Source organism: Physella acuta, unplaced genomic scaffold, assembly GCF_028476545.2.
Source record: "Physella acuta isolate Inbredline_101_S28 unplaced genomic scaffold, ASM2847654v3 ptg001708l, whole genome shotgun sequence".
NCBI lineage: Eukaryota > Metazoa > Mollusca > Gastropoda > Physidae > Physella > Physella acuta.
The window spans coordinates 35,823-56,072 of record NW_026733220.1 but is presented as its reverse complement, the minus strand read 5'-3'; the positions used below and the strand labels follow the sequence as shown (position 1 = coordinate 56,072).

Here is a 20,250-nt window from a genome sequence, read left to right as displayed (position 1 = left end):
GGGACATATGTCCCCCCCCGCCACCCCCCCCCCCCCTCGCTACGCTACTGCGCTTGAGGTGTGTGATGTATGAGGGGTCAGAATATTGATGTAGCTTGACCTTATGGGCTTTGATCCAGGAGGGGTCAGAATATTGATGTAGCTTGACCTTATGGGCTTTGATCCAGGAGGGGTCAGAATATTGATGTAGCTTGACCTTATGGGCTTTGATACAGGAGGGGTCAGAATATTGATGTAGCTTGACCTTATGGGCTGTGTGTGATGGAGGGGTCAGAATATTGATGTAGCTTGACCTTATGGGCTGTGTGATGTTGGAGGGGTCAGAATATTGATGTAGCTTGACCTTATGGGCTTTGATCCAGGAGGGGTCAGAATATTGATGTAGCTTGACCTTATGGGCTGTGTGTGATGTATGAGGGGTTAGAATATTGATGTAGCTTGACCTTATGGACTTTGATGGAATCGTTAGAACTAAGAACAAAGATTTTATTCTTCATTCTTTTATTCTTCAGCCTAATCATCCACATTAAACTGTAAGGATTGTTACATATAAGTATTTGCGTAGATTTAGAGCAGGGGTCTCCAAACTTTTCAGTCCGAGGGCCGCATTAACTATCAAATTTGAGTTCGAGGCCAGTTTCTTTGATTTTTCTGAGCGAAGTTTTTCAGCCATCACCAACAAACGTTTTTTTTTCCGTGGACAAAAAGATCTCCGCGGGCCGGATAAGAGGACCTCGCTGGCCGCATCCGGCCCTCGTGCCGTAGTTTGGAGACCCCTGATTTAGAGCAGCGTCCATTTTACTTACACATTTAAATTAACCTTAAAACTATAGTGTTTTAGTTATATTGAGATTAAAAAGTAAACAATATAGTACACACACGTCTATAGCATAAGAACAATTGGAAAGGAAGTGATAAGAGGTTAGGTAGATTTTACAAGTATGAGTACTTCAGCCTTAACACTATCAAAAGCCCAGACTGTAACAACACTTACATAAAAACATATAAACATTTGTAAAGCTGCACTAAAGTTTCTACAAATAACTTGTACCATATTATATATGTACCATATTATAAATTCACACATAAACAGCACTAGTAATTTTATTTTACTTTATTGACATATATAAACAAGTTAGTGCAGCAAAATATTCATTGGACTGTATTCACTCTGGCATGGGATAAAAACTAGGAATACTCAATGTCTTGAAATCTGCAAAACAAAACAAAAATAAATAAATCATATTATCTTTTAAATGAAAGAGTAGCTGGTCACAAAACAATGAAAAATTGTATTTTTACCAAGAATAAAAGAAAATTTTGACTTAGATATCTCTTTGTAAATATATCAAAAACATGTAAGCTTGAAAAAAAAACTTAAGCGCTTGAGAGAATTAATAACAACATTTAAAAACAATTTTCTTTATTTTGTTCTCTGATTAAAGTGCTTGTTTAACATTAATTATCCAGTGACAGTTTTAGAAAACTTAGTATTGTAGTTTATAAAATATATAATTAATATTAATAATCAACATTATATAGCACACAAACAAATCACACAAAATAGTGAAACTTATAGCATTTCACACATCACACAAACATTTGAGAGTTATAGCAGTTCAAACATCACAAAAATTGAAACTTATATCACACATCACACAAAAAGTGAAACTTATATCACACATCACACAAAAAGTGAAACTTATATCACACATCACACAAAAAGTGAAACTTACTTGCACTTGACACATGTGTAAAAAACTGTCTGACCCTCGTCTGCCGATCGTGTCTGCCTGGTTGTGTAGATCATGATGTCGTGGTTGCACCTGGAACACTGGCGCTCCACCTGATTTAAAGATAATTTTTTAAATGGCTAGTCCATCTGATTCATCAAAGATAGTTATTTAATGTCTAGTTCACCTGATTCATCAAAGATAATTTTTTAAATGGCTAGTCCATCTGATTCATCAAAGAGTTATTTAATGTCTAGTTCACCTGATTCATCAAAGATAATTTTTTAAATGGCTAGTCCATCTGATTCATCAAAGAGTTATTTAATGTCTAGTTCAACTGATTCATCAAAGATAATTTTTTAAATAGCTAGTCCATCTGATTCATCAAAGATAGTTATTTAATGTCTAGTTCACCTGATTCATCAAAGATAATTTTTTAAATGGCTAGTCCATCTGATTCATCAAAGATAATTTTTTAAATGGCTAGTCCATCTGATTCATCAAAGATAATTTTTTAAATGGCTAGTCCATCTGATTCATCAAAGATAATTTTTTAATGGCTAGTCCACCTAATTCATCAAAGATAATTTTTGAAATGGCTAGTCCACCTAATTCATCAAAGATAATTTTTAAACACTGGTTCACCTTAAACCAAACTAAGGTGAGAAGCTGATTGTTTGCTATGTTGGATCCCCAGCCTCCCCACTTAAAATTACACTATTTTAAGACGAATTAAGCTCAAGAATAAACTCTAAAATAAATTATAATCAGACAATTTTTTTATCCATTAAAATTATTAAACTACAGACAGAATAAAAATTAGTTACAGAAAATGTTTTTATGAGAAACTTGTTAGTCTTATTTCAGATCAAATACTGCATTTAGTAACTGAACGTCTTACAGTTGGGCCCTGGAATTCAGGTATCAACTCTTCTTTTATGAGATCTTCCGCTTCTATATTTTTCTTTTGTTTCCTTTTGGGGGTGTTGAAATGAATGACAAAAGTTTCTGTGACATCTTGGTATTCTGGAGAAAACAGATGTAAAAGAAAGGCTACTCATTTTCGAAATCAGAACAAAAGTTGATGGCAGTTCCCTCCCTTAGACACCTATCAAAACAGATAACAGTTGCATTAAAAAATAATCAATTTAAAAAAGCAATTAAAAATTATTTTAAACTGAATGGTTTGATTGTTGCTAAATATCTGAGTCAAGTTAAATATACCTCTAAGTGTTAAATGATAGATTAATTTATGCTTAAAAAATTGGTTAAAAAATGACAAACTAAGAGGTAAAAAAAAGTCAGTGTGATGGAGTACAAGTTTTATTACACTAGAAAGTTTTTTTATTTGATCAACTGTTCACATGATTTTAAATTTGTCCCTAAGAATGTCTCTGAGCATATGCAACACTAACGCTCAAGAAGTAATTTGTGTAGATCTTGAGGTCCCAACACAATCCTCTTATCCTAAGTGCTGATTAAGCTTGAGTGGGGCCACTGGATGAAAATTTCCTGGGACCCTTGTATTTGGTTGCTGGGCTACACCTAATGGTTCACCTTTCAGGTTAGCAGTTGTGTTCTACCATCTGACAATGTTGTATGACATTCATGTATGGCTAATTTAGTAGCACCAATCAAATTGTTTAGTTTTACCCTACCTTTTTAATTCCTTGTAGCTAGATATTGTTCATACGAAATGATACATGTCTATAGTTTAACCCTTAGCCTACCTTTTTAAATCCTTGTAGCTGGACAACATGCACATGAAATAATTTTTGTCCATAGTTTAACCTTTAACCTACCATTTAAATTCCTTGTAGCTGGACATTGTCCAAATTAAATATTTTTTCCGTAGTTTAACCTTTAACCTACCTTTTAAGTTCCTTGTAGCTGGACATTGTCCACATGAAATAATTTTTGTCCGTAGTTTAACCCTTAACCTACCTTTTAAATTCCTAGTAGCTGGACACCGTGCACATGAAATAATACTTTGTCCAATACTAGGTAGAGGTAGCACAGAGCCACAGAATGGACAAAACTGTAGATCAGTGGTAAAGGGTGGAGGTTCTGACATTGTGATCTGTGAAATATATTAAAACTCATTAAATAGATGTGAAGGCGTAAATATACATTCTATATATTTCAACAGCCTATTGGTGAGAAGGCTAGTACATTGTTTGTGATCCAACATGATGATTAAACAGAAAAAATAAGGGCTTCAATAACAATTCTTAAAATACCAAATAGGGTTCTTTTAAAAAGTGTAGGTTGGGAAATGTAATCAAGGGATGGAGTGGGCTAGCAGTATAGAGCTAGACTGCTAACCTGTGAGTCTCGAGTTCGAATCCTGATTCAAATCAGTAGACCGTCCCTGAGTCAACCCAGCTCTGATGGGTACTTAACTCACGCTAGGGAAAGTAAAGGCGGTTGAGCATAGAGCTGAGCACACTATCTCTTCATATGCCGAGGTCACAGAAACACGTGAACTCTACTTCTATGGCCCCATATATCATCAGATTTGGAAGGGGAACTTTACTTCTACTTTTACAGTTTGACATTGTGTGCCTTATCCCTGTTCTAGTTGGTTACTGTTTTTACACAAGTACACTAAACAAGTACAAGTACTTATTTAGTGTACATGTAACCATTGTACTGATTACTATTTACAAAGAGGATTCTTCTTCTTCTTCGTCCTTAATTTTTAGTGTTGGAAGGGATCGAGCCTTATCTTCCAGAGGGTTTGAGCTCGAGACTTTTTTTTTTCCGAATTTATCAAACATGAGCTTTGCCGACTCGACCATGCTTCCATCACAATTCTCGTCAATTAAGGATACGTGTCAACTGGTTATGCGCCATTGAGGCCATTGACTCCGATTTCAGCCTGCTTTTCTTTTTGGATTTGCTTCCATAGCCTTTGTCCAATCAAGAACAAACTACAAGGCAGCAGTTGTTTGATTTTGGAGTTGTCTCTCCTAGAAGAGTGGCTGTCCCCAGCTAACGAGCCTCATCTGCCCGAGGGTTCGAACTCGAGACTTTTCAGTTTAGCAACCATGAGCTTTACCGACTCGGCCACGTCGACCCCTTACAAAGAGGCTTAATATGTTACTCCAGCATGGGCCTGACCCTTATCCACACCTGTATTCTCCCACTGAGTAAGTCCCAGATCTAGATCTATATGTTGTGTAATTATCTATTAGAGTAAATTACTTATTTAACCCATTAACCCCTGATATCGCCAAATGCTTCTTTTTTTTATATTTGCATCTTTTTGCTGTGGAGTCATGATTTTTGTGTTAATTTAATGATACCTTTGGACTAAGTTATGATGGGACACTTATAATTTAGAAGAAAATAAATAGTAGTAGTGATAATGATATTTAATTTAAGAAATATTAGACATGTGGGACACTTATAATTTAGAAGAAAATAAATAGTAGTAGTGATAATGATATTTAATTTAAGAAATATTAGACATGTGGGTACTTCTAAAAATGGAAATTGCTATTAATAGTAGTTGTCTAGTAGTGCTACGTCCAAAGCGCGTTTGCTGTTGGTATGGTTATGAATTAATTTATTTTTGTTCAATTAAGTGCAGAAAAGAATTCATTTTATTACATGTTATCCATTTTACTTTTGTTTCAACAATGCATGTCTGCTGTGGATGAGATTTGTTTTGTTCTGAATTTTTTAAAAGACCCAACCTATATTTAGATTATATTTTAAAGAGTGTTGCCCCTTTCCTTAGGAAGCGGCAAGTGAGAAAAGTGTAGCAGCCTAGGAGCCAAATGGTTAAAAAAAAATTGTTTTGGCCTAAGTTTACTTTTAACTGATTTTTACTGTGACCTCATATACTGGTTTACTGTCTAATACACAAGTACAACATTGACTTTTACATTAAATGACAGTACTTTACAGCATCACACACACATTTTACTCTGAATACCACTTTTTAGTGTCCCCCCCCCCCACCGAGGAAGTCTACCGCCCCCCCCCCCCCCCACCCCGAAAAAATTCTACCGCTTTTTACAGTGTCCCCCCCCCCCCCCCGGTGAAGAAAAAAGTCTGGAAGAAACACTGATCATAGTGTTACATTAAGACTAAGACTATGTGACAGTGAAGAGTCAACTTACTGAACTTCAACTCAGTATCAACTGTTAACTAAGAATAACAGTTGCAGTATAGATCTAGTTGTTTGTTAGTTGCCTTAGTGCTTGGCTTAGTCTTAGTCAGTCTTAGACTCTTACACTCTAAGGAGTTTTTATTTTTTTAATTTTTAGACTTAAAAACTTAAAAATTAAAAATATACAATAAATATTAAATAGTAGGCCTATAGCCTATAATTTCAATAACAAATAGGAAAATACTTAAGTAAACTTAAGTTAAAAAAAAAATAGCCTAGTAACTTGGAAGTGGTTAACTTTAAACTTAAATATTAGGCCTAATATAAATATAAATAACTTAGATTTTAGATCGGATCGAGTAATGAACTGTATATAGATCTAAATTTCTAGTATATTATTATATAGATATAATACATAATAGTATAGTCTAGTGCAGGGGTCGGCAACCTGCAGCTCGCGAGCCGCATGCGGCTCTTTTGATGTCAAGATGCGGCTCTCCAGATCCTTGCACATATATTAATAGTTATATTATTTCCATTCAAAATTTGCAACAAATATTATACTGTAAAGGAACTCAACTTTAAATAGGATAAAAACACTCATCAGAGAACAATAAGAGTAGGTGAGGTAGAAAGTATTCGGACAGCTGACAGCAGCTTGGGCACCAGGCCCAGCCCCACAGCCCTGCTGTAGCCAGCACCGTGGCGACTATTCAATGCTTGCTACTGCCCAAATGCCCACTTTTTTTAATATCGTTACAAGCGAATGTCATTTTATTCAGAATGCATGTCCATAGCGGTCAGTAATCATTACTTTGACGTGAGTGACGTAGCTTTTAAGTGATTAGTTACTATTGTTGAGCCGGGTACTGGACGGTGGGGTACGAGTTTACCTTGCGTTAGGTGGGGTGGGAGATAAACCTGGTGAGAACAGAAAAGACCGATACACGGTAATCAAACCGATATTCAAGCCAGTTAGTTGGAGTTTTCCGTGTTGAGGCCTGCTTGGCTAATGGCAGACACCTCCCGAGCCGGTGGTGTCAGTAAAGACAGAAAAAGTTAACTGCTTTTAAAGTGGAATGGGATAGTCCAATGTTTTTATTTTTTATTACTAATTTCATAATTCTCGCGAAAGAAGTGTATGTCATATTTAAAGCTATTTATTTTAAATAGCAAATCAAAAGTATGGTAATCTATCGTTTTAGGTACGTAAAATCGCCCGCGAGTAGTAATGTGAAAAACAGGTGACTCTTTACATTTTAATAATTATTTCACATTTTGAGGAGGATTTATGTTTTGAAAAATACAAAAATGTTTCCTTGTTTCATTTATGTACCTGTTTTTAAACAATTGAATTAAAACTTTTCAGTAATAAATGAACACCAGCGATGTTTCCAACAGATGCAACCATGCTCATTTACTATAGCAGCCATCTTGTTAAAGTTTTATTTTTATAGACTTTTAGCGCGAGATTCAGGCGGAAGTCACTCTATTTTACAAATGGCTGCTGTTTATATAGCAAATCTTGCTTGCAGACACTGCTGTTTAAAGTTAATTTCTGGCCTATATTGATATGTTTAGCTATTGATTTAGGTGTATTATTCATTTATCTATAATATTTGACACAAACACATTACAATATACTTCTATTACAGCCTTGACAATGAGGTAACGTTTTCGTACATTAATAGCCGCGGGCGATTTTACGTACCCAAAACGATAGATTACCAAAAGTATTTACCTAATCCTAATCAAAAAATAAAATATTGGTATAAAAAATGTTTGTGGCTCTTTAAAAAACTGGGAAATTTTGAAAATTGTAACTTTTGGCTCTTCCGTCTCAAAAGGTTGCCGATCCCTGGTCTAGTGACCTAGTCACTAGTCTAACTACTAACTAAGTTTAAAGTCACACTATTCACTATATATAATATATATTATATAGATAGTGAAGTGTGCTAGGCCCTGCCCTAAAATTAAATATTAAATCAAGTTTAACATCACAGTATAAAAGTAGATTCTATATGAATAAGGCTTACAGTTTGATATAGATCTAGAAATCTAGAAGCTAGATCTTTCAATTGGGACCTAGAAATCTAAAGAAGACTATAGATCTAGACCTAGATCTAGATCTAGTCAGTAATGTAGTCTGGACACAGATCTGTTTCGAAACACGGCGTGTTGATGTTATAGTCTTTTATGCATTGTTATTGTTATATCTTTTTTGTAGTTGTTTCCCTTGAATTAAAGTTTCCGGAGGTTCTCACGAAAGCCCACATCGCCCACATATACATTAAAATGGTAACTATCCAAGAAAAGTGTTTTGAGTATGCCTAATTTAAAAAGTAATTATTTTGAAATAATTTTTCCTGATCTCAATCTTTGTGATGTCATTTTGGCGGAGAAAACGGGAGGGTGGGTCTTTTTTTTTACTTCTCGTATACAGAGTAGCCTATTGAGAAAGTATTGTAATCGTGCAAACCAGTGTTTCTTCCAGACTTTTTTCTCCGGGGGGGGGGGGGGGGGGCACTTGAAATTTTCGGGGGGGGGGGCGGTAAACTTTTTTCGGGGGGGGGGGGGGGGGCGGACACTGTTAAAAGTATATATTTTCTATATAAATTATATAAATTTCATTTCGTTTGGGGGGGGGGGGGGCGGTAAAAAATTTTCTGGGGGGCTTTGCCCCCCCTCCCCGAAGAGATGCCTGGAAGAAACTCTGGTGCAAACAGTGCCTGTGCCAGGTTATTTAGCGCCCAAGGCAATACTTATTAAAAGCGCCTCCGCCCCCTCGCAATTTTTTTCGTGCCCCAGTATTATCAGCGACCTTTTCCGGCGCCCGGGGACAAACTTTCAATTTGCACCCTCAAACTTTCAATTTGGTTTTCCATTTTGGCGCCCCCTACGGACAGCGCCCTAGGCTACCGCCTAGTTCGCCTTATAGGTAGCGCCTGCCTTGCGTGCAAGGAAAAATTAAATGAAATTCTAATAGTTTTCGCCGTTTTACACCTCCCCACTGTATCGTAAAAGGAATATAAAGGATGCATTGTAATGGAGCTAAAATCAAAATATATTTCAGATTTCTCAAAGACTATCACATCTATCTGACTGTTCCTTTTCAAACTTTTCACGTTGGTCAAAACTCGATGACAATGCAATGTGACTTTATTAGATATTTCATTCGCTTTTAAAAAATTAACTAATAGTTTCTTTATGAAGACAAAAATTTCTGCTCATTTATGCACAAAACGCTTACGTTCATTTTTTCTACTCGATTATATTTTTTTTAAATTAAGTATTTAATTAAGTATTTTAAAAAATAATTAAAAAACAACATTCATATATCCAGATTGCACTGAAAGTGCCATTTCTCTTACTCTTAGCACTAACAAGAAATTTTAAGGGAGATCACTCCCGCATTATTTTGTAATGAGGTTTGACGATAGGAAAAAGGGGGTAAAAAATAGCTATATTAGCATAACGCAATTTATTGGTGCCGCGGAACATAAAATAATATAATACTCATCTCAGTTTAGCACAAACAAGAGGGATAGGGCGAACTGACTTCAATGTGATGTTTGCACAGTTAAAATGCTATACATGGAGGAAGGGGGATTTTTTTTTTACAACGCCCCACGTCATTAAAAAATTGATATATATCGACTAAAATAACTCATTAATGGACAACTCTCTTTTAAGGCGTACATGAAGGTATTACAGTCCTACACTATTTATACCATTGATTACTAATCCAGTTTGAATTCCCCATCATCATTTATTTTGCTTATAAACCAAAGTTTCTATACGAGGGCTAGTAGCTCTAGTAGTAATTAGAAACTATCGGAAAAAAAAACCGAAAGGTTTGTTCATAAATGGCGACCGAAATAATCGTAGGTCATTCACTGCAATAAAAATCTACAACAATTGATTGGGCTACACAAAAAAAATATATGTTTTTGTTGTATGTTTGGTTTGGTCTTACGTGTTTTTTATTTATTTATTTTTTGACAGTTTTGTCATCGTGACTTTTTTTTAAACACACCCTGACACACCCGTCTGATACCCCCCCACCCCCAGATACAAACGCCTAATACACATCCCCAGCCCATATCACATGGAAACATTCAGTGGCGTAGGCAGGGGGGGGGGGTTAGGAGGGGGTTCATAACCCCCCCCCCATAGACCCCTCGGTATATATATAAAAAGTTTGAGGGGGGGGGGTGCAAATCTAAAGTTTGAGAGGGGGTGGGGGTGCAAATCTAAAGTTTGTCCCCGGGTAAAAATTGGAACTCCCCCCCCCCTTGAGACGATCCTGGCTACGCCACTGGACACATTGTATATACACACCTTAAATAGCTTAAATAACTTACACTACACATTTGTAAGTACACGCTTTAACTTTTAGTAGTCATATTCTGAACAGTGGCGTCACAAGGGGGAGGCGTGGTGCTCCACCCCCACCGAGCGTCACCGTATACCATTGAGCCACAGCACCTTTAACAACGCACTAACACACCTATTTAAACTCTTTCTGAAAAAACATTATGTTACATTTGTTATGTTAAAAAAAAAAAAAAAAAAAAAAAAAAAAAAAAAAAAAACTATTCATATGAGCTGCCCCGAAACTCGACTTAAAATATCGGCCCAGCTCATCCGCTATTGTGTCTTTTGTTTCATCTCTTTAATGATCTATACCTTGTATTTACTTTGGTGCACAGACGTTTTCTTTTGTCATATCGATTTAGGGAACACACTGCAATCATTTTAAAACATGTGAGGGGGCAGGGGGGAGGGGGGGGGTTTGGACAAAAGACATGTCCTGAAGAACACATAATGTTTCTGTATAAACATTGTTACAGTGATAGTTTACCATTGGGCATATGCTGGGTGGCTGTTGGAAATGTTTGCTTCACTTAGTTTGTTGATGTTTCTTCTGTTTAGCCACGAGCTGTTGGGGTAAGTTCGTTAGCTGGGGTAAGCTCGATAGCTGGGGTAAGTTCGTTAGCTGGGATGAGTTCGTTAGCTGGGGTGAGTTCGTTAGTTGGGTAAGTTCGTTAGTTGGGGTAAGTTCGTTAGTTGGGGTATGTTCGTTCGCTGGGGTAAGTTCGTTCGCTGGGGTAAGTTAACAGTTGGGGTAAGTTCGTTAGCTGGGGTAAGTTAGCTTTTGGGGTAAGTTGGTAAATTTGGATAAGTTCGCAGGTTTGGGATGAGTTCATAACTTTGTGTAAGTTCGTTAGCTGGGGTAAATTCGTTGTTGGGGTAAGTTCGTTAGCTAGAACAAGCTCATTACCTACTAGATGTTGTAAGCTTGTCACCTCCTGTAGATTCGTTGACTGTAGTAAATGTGTTAATTGAGGTACATTCGCAACCTGGGATAAGTTCGTTTGCAAAAATAGGTTCATTAAAATGTTATAGCTTTAATCAAATTATGACACAATGCAAAATCCAAAGATTCGAAAAGCATCAAACTGCCTCTTCCAGATCCCACTCCAACCCTGAGGTGAAGGACACATCCAAATGCAGGAGAGTCTGCGACAACGATCGATTCCCTGGCCTTTTTCTAGACCGCGACAACCTGTTCTGTCTGATCCTGAATCCCAGCAGCTTTATGAGGGGAAACTTCCAGATTCGGAATGACAGCTTTAACATGCCCTGGCCAAATGATGGCAACAAGGTGACCAATCAGCGTGGCCGTAGGGAAGCGACGGATCCTTGTTGTGTCACGTGAGTGAGCTTTGATTGGTTCAATAAGTTGTGTGATATGTGGGTAACTTAAGCTATAGATTATGTGAGATGGAGGTAGCTTTAGCAAAAAGTTGTGTGGTATGTGGGTAACTTTAGCAATAAGTTGTGTGATATGTGGGTAACTTTAGCAAACAATTGGGTGAAATGAGGGTAACTTGAGCAATAGGTTGTGTGAGAAGGTAACTTTAGCAATAAGTTGTGTGATATGTGGGTAACTTTAGCAAAACATTGGGTGATTTGAGGGTAACTTGAGCAATAGGTTGTGTGAGATGAGGGTAGCTTTAGCCATACGTTGTGTGATATATGGGTCACTTTAACTATAAGCTGTGTGATGTGTGGTTCACTTTAGCCATACGTTGTGTGGTTCACTTAAGCCATACGAAATTGAGGGATTCACAATAGCAGTACGTTGGACGTTTGCCTGACAGAGTGTCTATAGTTTTACTGCCATCTCTCCTGCTCTCACCTGCCCTCACCTGCCTCTCCACAGCGTCATGACCTTGACCATCCCTACCTACGTCACATCGGTGTACAACAACCAGGAATACAAAGTCAAACACTTCAACTCCTCCTACCAGATCCTACACCAGGGAAAGTGCGCGGCGTAAGTCTCTTTCGGGCATATATCAATGATAGATCCACTCTATCTAAACACGGCTCCTGTTTGTCTCCAGAGGCCATGGAACCTCCCAGAGAATAGAAATCCTCAGGGCACATACCTGGCAGTGTTCTCTCTAAGCTGCGCGGTTGCGCGGCCGCGAAGTAGTTTTGAGCTGCCGCGCAGTGATTTTGTAAAATAATTATACACTTGTAATAAATTTTTAGAACACCGCGCACACAAAATACACGTTGCACACTAGCTTTTCCCCCCTTAGAGGGAACATTGATACCTGGGCATTAGATAAAGCGATCATGGTGTGCCCGTGCATCGTAACTCCTCTCTAGATCGTGGCCGGTTTTGTCCAAAGGAATGCTAGGCAATGGTTGGTACCAGCTTCGGTTGCAGAAGTTGTAATGGAACCCAGTGTATGTTATCCTACTACATTCGGGACACCTGTCCTGTTTGGTTTCGGAGTTTCCTGTCCTAGATGGGTTGCTGTCCCCAGTTATTGAGCTTCATCTGGGGGTTCGAACTCAGTACTTTACGGTTAGGAACCATGAGCTTTCCCTCCCGACCACGACGACCCAATACATACGGATACATACACAGGTTAAAAGATACAATTTCAAAAAAAATTTTGGTCGTTCGGTATCACCCTTAGGATGATCTTGTGACGCTATTGCTTACTTCCCCTGCAGTTAACCCTTAACATAACCTTTGGATGGTGTCACAGGGTGCGGCACAACCCCCCCCCCCCCCCCACACACACCCCTGCCCCATCTTATGATGCTACCGCTTGCTCCCCTTGAGATAAAATAGCGATAGAACGGGTGCTTCTAACCTGAAAGTCACGAGTTCGGTAACCGGTCTCAAGACCCTACTTACTCATTTAACCAGATAACCCACGGCTAATTTAACCACATGTGACGTGCTGTTGTGTAAAGGAAAACGCTAGAGGTAAAAAAAAAATACTGGTCATCCTTGCTCGCAAAACAATGTATTTCTCTGTTTTTCTTTAAATCCACTCTTTTATTGAAATGTTATTATCACAAATTGGTCAGGGGATATTTTTTTTTTCTTATAGGCTAGGCTCCCCTTGTACACTATCTGGTACCTGCCAGCTGAGGAACCGAGTCCAGTGGATCCTTGTAGAGAAGGACGACGGCAACGACACATTTGTCCCAGTAAACGTCGGCAACGACTGTTACTGTCAGTACCATTAAAATGTTACTGTCAGTACCATTGAAATTTTACTGTTAGTATTATTAAAACGTTACTGTCAGTAACGTTATAAATGTTACTGTCAGTACCATTGAAATGATTATCATTAAAATGTTATTGTCAGTATCGTTACTGTGTTAAGGCATCACCATTAAAACCATTAAAGTGTTACTGTCATTAAAGTGCTACTGCTAGTATCACTGAAGTGCTACTGTCGGTATCATAAAGCGCCATCTCAAACCACGTCAGTGCAAACACCACTATCCTAGTTTAGACGGTGTTTGTGTTACTTTAATGTTACCTAAATAGTAACAATTTATTGTTCTTATTTTCCGTGAGACTGAAAATCGAAAAACGTATATTTATATTTAAAATATTTTTATTATTATTAAAAATTATTATTTCAAGTTGTGTTTTATTACCTTGCATCCACATAAAACACGAAGCTAATAAAACTGCATTCATTAAAAACCTTATAAAAATCCATGCATTGATTCAGTTTAAGTTTCCATTTTATTTTGGTCGATGCATTTTTTCTAGTAATATTGTTCAAACATTTTTATCTCCTGGTCGAGTATTCTCTATTTTGGTGTCATCAGGCATTGGGTGATTTGTTTATGAGCGCCTACATTAATTAATCTGTTCTGTGATTGCTTCTCTGCTAAAGACCTGTTTGTGAACTGGCTGCAATCTCATAAAAACAAAGAGATCCAAATAGACCTACATCTTTCAAAAACACTAAACTTTTTAGGGGTTGTGGAACTGGAACGGACTGAAATGTGACGCTACTTTAAGAAGGATTGATTTTTTTCCAGCAATTACAGATTGTCGTAAAAGTGGGACGTCATTTGTGTGTGAACGAGGCCGTTTCGTCAGGTCTGGTTGGATACAAAATTATCTTGTCAGTAGCTTTAAAGGGAGGTTCGATTATTTAAATTTGGTTTGTTAGATTATGATGCCAGGAGGTTCGATTATTTAAATCAGGAGGTTCGATTTTAAAATTGGGTAAAGAAGGTGACTACTCTTTAGACCAGACGGTTTTTAGGGCAGACGAAGTAGAGTTGATCGCTTTCTCAATCTGACTTTAGTAGAGTGTGTAGATCAACGAATGGTGCTTTACTGCCTGATTAGGTACCTGCTTTCTAAGTGGCAAATAACGGCTATATGCGGTAAATAACGGCTATCTGCGGCCGTGTTTCTTCCAGACTTTTTTCTCCGGGGGGGGGGGGGGGACTTGATATTTTCGGGGGGGGGGGTCAACATTTTCCGGGGGGGGGGGGGCGGACACTGGTAAAAGTATAAATATTCTATATAAATTCCATTTCGTTTGGGGGGGGGGGGGGTAGACTTTCTTCGCGGGGGGGGGGGGGGGAAGAGATGCCTGGAAGAAACTCTGATCTGCGGTAAGTAACTGCTAGCTGAGGTAAGAAGATACATCCTGCGTTTAGCTACTGTTACTTGCGGTGAGTGACGTCTATCTGCGGGAAGTAGCGGCTAGTTGCGTTAACCTACGGCAATGTACGGCTCGCCGCCATCGCCGTACGGCCAAGTGCTATACCGCGGACGACAGTGTTCCCACCGTTCGCCTTGACTTTCCCACGGACCATTTTTTCCCACCCAGCGTTTGTCCCTTGTGGTCCTATCGATTATTAATCAGACAACTGAATCGGGGCTGGCGTTCGAACAGTGAACAAAGTTTTTTAATGTGTCGATAAACAATCAACGGATTAAAGGGAAAAACTACAAATTTATTCGTGCCGTATTCATTCGATCAAATTTTTACGATTAAAAATAATTTTATCTTACGACAAAAATTAATTAAAAAGTACTTGGGAAAGATTTCGAGGAAAATAAAAATTACTGAAGCAAATATTTGTAAATATGTTTGAATAAAACCGTACAAAAAAGTTTATTTAAATTAAAACATCTATTATAAACATTTGTAAGAACTAGCTTTTAATAGTACAAAAATAAGGAAATAACCATACGTTTTCTAAAGCTTTAATTAATATAATGCAAATTAATTTTTTGGAGAGACGGTAGTTTTGTTTTCCTGTTGAATTTTTAAAAAATTATTTACTTATCATTTTTAGTGAATTTAAACGTTTGATTTATGTTTTACTTTTTAATGTATAAGATTATATGTAAATATAAAATTAAGCCGATATTCAATAGCGCCACAAGCAGTGTTTCTTTCACACTTTTTGCTCTGCGGGTGGGGAGGGGGGTGCACTTTAAACTTTTGGTGTGTGTAGATGGGGCGGATTAAATTTTCCTGTGGTAAAACTTAATACTTTCTATATAAATTATATGGCGTCCCCCCCCCCCCCCCCCCCAACCCGAACAGATGCTTGAAAGAAAGTCTGATTACAATGCAGGTGCAGGAGAAAAGAGACTGATCGCACCAAGTAATACCATCCAAGGGGGTGACACCATAACAAAATATAGTTAATTTAAATATAATTGTAAATAAGCAAAGAAATGTGTGTGGTTTTTTTTCATTTTCTTATTAAAAATATAAATATACATGACATAGCTTGTTGATTTGAAAGTAATCATTTTATTCAAGATTTTTGTCGGCAATTTCCATTGATCTTCATCTCTGTATGCCTACAGACGTATAAATATCTAGTTATCTTCATTTCCATAGCGTACACACGTATTAATATCTAACCATATTGTCCTTCATCTCTCTAGGCCTTCAGGGGTATGAATATCTAACTGTAGTTTTCTTCATCTCGGTAGTCTACAGACATATTCAATCTAAATTTGATACACTAGATTGTAACGTATGGTGAGAATTTGGCTCAAAGTTTTATCTCAACAAACTGGTTAAGTAACAAATACCCCCGCTCCCCTCACCATCCTGGCGCCCTTCGCGTCCTCCCTGGCACCTGTCAAGAGTCCAGAAACTTCTTACGAAAACGTTGGGGGTGGTGAACGGGGTGGTGAGGGAGGGGGTGTAATTTCTCTTCCTGTCGACGTGGCCAGTGACTGTTCCTGTCAGTACCATTAAACATCAGCACCAGATGGAATTCATCGTTGGTCTCACCCGCTCCGTGTACTCACTGTGACCCCCGTCGTACGCGCAGGCTTGCCATTTTAGTACATCACCAAAACGTTAACTTTTTTTCAAGAACGTGGCTTATGATAAGTCAAAAAATATGAAGTTTTAAATAAAAGAAACTACACAATTTATTGAGACTAGAGATTTGTTCAATTCAGGATAAGCGTCCATCATGTAATGTGCGAGTACCAAGTATTTCAACTAATTAAAAACGAAACCAAAAAGTTTACAACATACTAGTCAAGCGTTGGGTTTTTTTTATTATTGAAAATGTTAACTATTTTTTGTGTTAAAAATAGGAAAAAGCTAACACCTCCTGGCATAGGCGTAGCGACCGTTTCCGGCGCCCAGGGACAAACTTTCAATTTGGCGCCCCCTTCGGGAGCAACCTTTCAATTTCGCACCCCCCCCCCCCCCTAAACTTCCTATTTGTACCCTCCCCCCCCCCCCCCCCTTCGAACTTTCAATTTGCACCCCCCACCCATATATTTTTTATATATTTATAATGCAAAACTACAGCTAAAATGATATTTCAATTTGTTTTTCCAACCCATTTTGGCGCCCCCTAAGGTTGGCGCCAGGGGACATATGTATCCCCCCCCTCGCAACGCTGCGGCCTCCTGGTAAAAATGTCGGTATTTTTAATTAGTCTTGTAACTCTATGTATCATTCAGGATTTGCAAGCCATTTTCTATTTTAACCAATATTAAAGGGGTTCTGCTTGGATCGACTGTTATTGCAAAAGTATAAAGGTTGAACTATTATTTAATAAGTCTAACATTCAAAAATAGTTTCTTTCAAATTATAACATAAATTAATTCCGATGATAAGAATAACATATTTCAGATTTTTTGTTACTGGCCATATTTTTGAAAAAAAAAATTGTTTTCATATTTCAATGTTGCCCTAATAAAAGCAAAATACAATGAGATTCATTCAATATATGACACACTATAATGTAGCTTTCATAGAGTATTATGTTTTACCGATGTCTGATAATGGACTCTTCCGAAAATAAGGGTGTTATTTGGCAGTAATGTAATTTCAAGTTTAGTGTTAGGGTAAGGATAATGTTAAGGGATAGCGATTAGGGATTGGGTAAAATTGGAACTGAAATTAGCGTGTAATTTGTTTATGTCAGGTAACTTAACACCCCTTTTAAAGAAGATTCCATTATTTATCAAGCCACGGTCGCACCCTCGCTTTTATCTTGTATTAACTTTCGGTGTTTGCGTCGCAAATAAGCGAAGAATACTAGTGGGATACTAGAAGCTGATACGTGTTTCATTCAAGAAAGCGGTGGTTGTATCCTACAGAGTTTCTTCCAGGCATCTCTTAAACTTTACCGCCCCCCCCCCCCCGAACGAAATGAAATTTATATAGAAAATATTTACTTTTAACAGTGTCCGCCCCCCCCCCCCACGAAGAAAGTCTACCGCCCCCCCCCCCGAAAATTTCAAGTGCCCCCCCCCCCCCCCGGAGAAAAAAGTCTGGAAGAAACACTGGTATCCTATGCTCTGGCTGATCTGGGTTCGAATCTCAGTATGCAGCCTCCAGCGACAGCTTGAAAATACAAAATGAGAAAATGAACAGGAAAATAAGAAAATAACAAACTACGTTGAATCTGTTTTTTTTTTTAAAAATAATTTTTTAGTGTGAAAAAAAGTTTGGAAAAAATACAATGAGCAAAGTAAAATCTGATCGTGATTAAGCTGTGTTCGATAGTCGATTGGACTTTATTGGCATATGCAAATGGCGGCGTCCATGCGAGTGACAGAATGAGACTTCCGGAAACTCCCATTGAATGGGACACGTCAGTGACATGTGACATGTTGCAGGGAAACCCAGAGTCACCGGACGTACAAGTTTTGCTCCTGAGGTCAACGACCCCGTGATTTGATTGACGTTTTTGTAACGATCAAACGGATTAGATCAGGTCGTTTCATTTTTCGGCTACGGACAACGTAAGGACAACTTTTTGTGTGTAGGGTCCACGGACAACATTTTGTGTGTAGGGTCCACGGACAACATTTTGTGTCTAGGGCCCACGGACAACATTTTGTGTCTAGGGCCCACAGTCAACATTTTGTGTCCAGGGCCCACGGTCAACATTTTGTGTGTAGGGCCCACGGACATTTAGTGTCCAGGGCCCACGTTTCTACCGACATCTGATCAATCTGATACATAGGTCTAAGAACATTAGCCTTCACGCCAAGTAACATACTGGCATTTAATCAGTGAGGAAACATTCAAGCATTTAAAAAAGAATGTCACTAATCTGCCAAGCAGTAACCCGTCCTCTCCTTATATATCTCTCTTCACAGTGATCCCCCCTTGTCTTGAGACATAGGTACCACCCATGTCATAAGAGAGCGACCTCTGTAGAGTGAATCTCTTCTGCTGTTGATACAATGATCTCACAACAGCGTCCTATCTTTAATCCCCATCACCTCAATGTCCTATGTTTAATCCTCTTCAACCACTTCAACGTCCTATCTTTAATCCCCACCACCTCAGCGTCCTATCTTTAATTCCCACCACCTCAGCGTCCTATCTTTAATCCTCACCACCTCAGTGTCCTATATTTAATCCTCTCCAATCACTTGAGCGTCCTGTCTTTAATCCCCTCCACCTCAATGTCCTATCTTTAATCCTCTTCAACCACTTCAACGTCCTATCTTTAATCCCCACCACCTCAGCGTCCTATCTTTAATCCCCACCACCTCAGCGTCCTATCTTTAATCCCCACCACCTCAGCGTCCTATCTTTAATCCTCATTTACCACCTCAGTGTCCTATCTTTAATCCTCTCCAACCACCTCAGCGTCCTATCTTTAATCCCCACCACCTTAGCGTCCTATATTAAATCTATACCACTTAAAATCGCCCTATCTTTAATCCTCATTTACCACCTCAGTGTCCTCCCCTACCACCTCAACGTCCTACATCCACAATCGTCACACTCTCCCTCTCATGTTAACTAAATCCCTATGTAATGTTAAACTTCTAACAAACACAAACCAATGCCCTTAACGCTATTGTTAAGATAATCAGTTCCCACTCCCAACTGTTGTCCCCCACCCCCTTTCCCATGTTATTCTAAGTCTGAAACCAAATCTTGGTGTGAAACGTCACCATATCACGCTCCGGTCAGTGACCTACTACAGCCCTATTAAGTCTTATGTTACCGTGGCCGCACTACAGCCCTATTAAGTCTTATGTTACCGTGGCCGCACTACAGCCCTATTAAGTCTTATGTTACCGTGGCCGCACTACATCCCCCTTATGTTACCGTGGCCGCACTATAGCCCTATTAAGTCAGTAGCGTAGCGAGGGGGGGGGGGCGGCGGGGGGGGGGGGGACATATGTCCCCGGGCGCCGACCTTAGGGGGCGCCAAAATGGGTTGGAAAAATAAATTGAAATGTTGAGGGGGGTGCAAAATAAAAGTTTGAGGGGGGGTGCAAATCGAAATCTTGAGGGGGGGGGGGTGTGCAAATCGAAAAGTTTGTCCCCGGGCGCCGGGAAGGGTCGCTACGCCTCTGTATTAAGTCTTACGTTACTGTGGCCGCTTTACACTCTGAGCACGGACGCCTTATTTATACAATTCTAGCGATCTAAAAACCAACGTATCTGTCCGTCTGTGTGTGTGTGTGTGTGTGTGTGCGTGTGAAATTATGTGAGTTGGATCACGGGTCAATACGCTTGGGACCGTGTGTGAGTGAGTGTGTGTGTGTGTATTGTGTGAATGTTGGCGCGTGTAGTTGAGTGT

General features: G+C 38.8%; 2 protein-coding genes across 2 annotated transcripts; one reads left to right on the top strand and one right to left on the bottom strand.

Annotated features, from left to right (window-relative positions):
* Positions 1–1,094: 1,094 nt before the first annotated feature.
* LOC131930050 (DNA-directed RNA polymerase I subunit RPA12) lies at positions 1,095–8,042 on the bottom strand. Its single transcript, XM_059286417.1, has 5 exons — positions 7,890–8,042; positions 3,678–3,813; positions 2,635–2,759; positions 1,737–1,846; positions 1,095–1,213 (listed from the first exon to the last, which is right to left on the bottom strand). The coding sequence occupies exons 2-5, from the start codon at positions 3,805–3,807 to the stop codon at positions 1,189–1,191; spliced, it is 390 nt and encodes a 129-aa protein (XP_059142400.1). The 5' UTR covers positions 3,808–3,813; positions 7,890–8,042; the 3' UTR covers positions 1,095–1,188.
* A 2,656-nt stretch (positions 8,043–10,698) lies between these two features.
* Positions 10,699–13,880, top strand: LOC131930048 (uncharacterized). Its single transcript, XM_059286416.1, has 4 exons — positions 10,699–10,803; positions 11,329–11,571; positions 12,083–12,196; positions 13,278–13,880. Exons 1-4 carry the CDS (start codon positions 10,748–10,750, stop codon positions 13,414–13,416), a joined length of 552 nt encoding a protein of 183 aa, XP_059142399.1. The 5' UTR covers positions 10,699–10,747; the 3' UTR covers positions 13,417–13,880.
* Positions 13,881–20,250: the final 6,370 nt, after the last annotated feature.

Coding starts and splice junctions, on each gene's coding strand:
- LOC131930048 (XM_059286416.1), top strand. CDS start 10,748: ATGTTTGCTTCACTTAGTTTGTTGATGTTTCTTCTGTTTAGCCACGAG. Junction 10,804..11,328: donor TTTAGCCACGAGCTGTTGGG/GTAAGTTCGTTA, acceptor TGCCTCTTCCAG/ATCCCACTCCAACCCTGAGG. Junction 12,197..13,277: donor CACCAGGGAAAGTGCGCGGC/GTAAGTCTCTTT, acceptor TTTTTCTTATAG/GCTAGGCTCCCCTTGTACAC.
- LOC131930050 (XM_059286417.1), bottom strand. CDS start 3,807: ATGTCAGAACCTCCACCCTTTACCACTGATCTACAGTTTTGTCCATTC. Junction 2,760..3,677: donor AGCTACTAGGAATTTAAAAG/GTAGGTTAAGGG, acceptor TGTTTTCTCCAG/AATACCAAGATGTCACAGAA. Junction 1,847..2,634: donor CTGAATTCCAGGGCCCAACT/GTAAGACGTTCA, acceptor TCTTTAAATCAG/GTGGAGCGCCAGTGTTCCAG.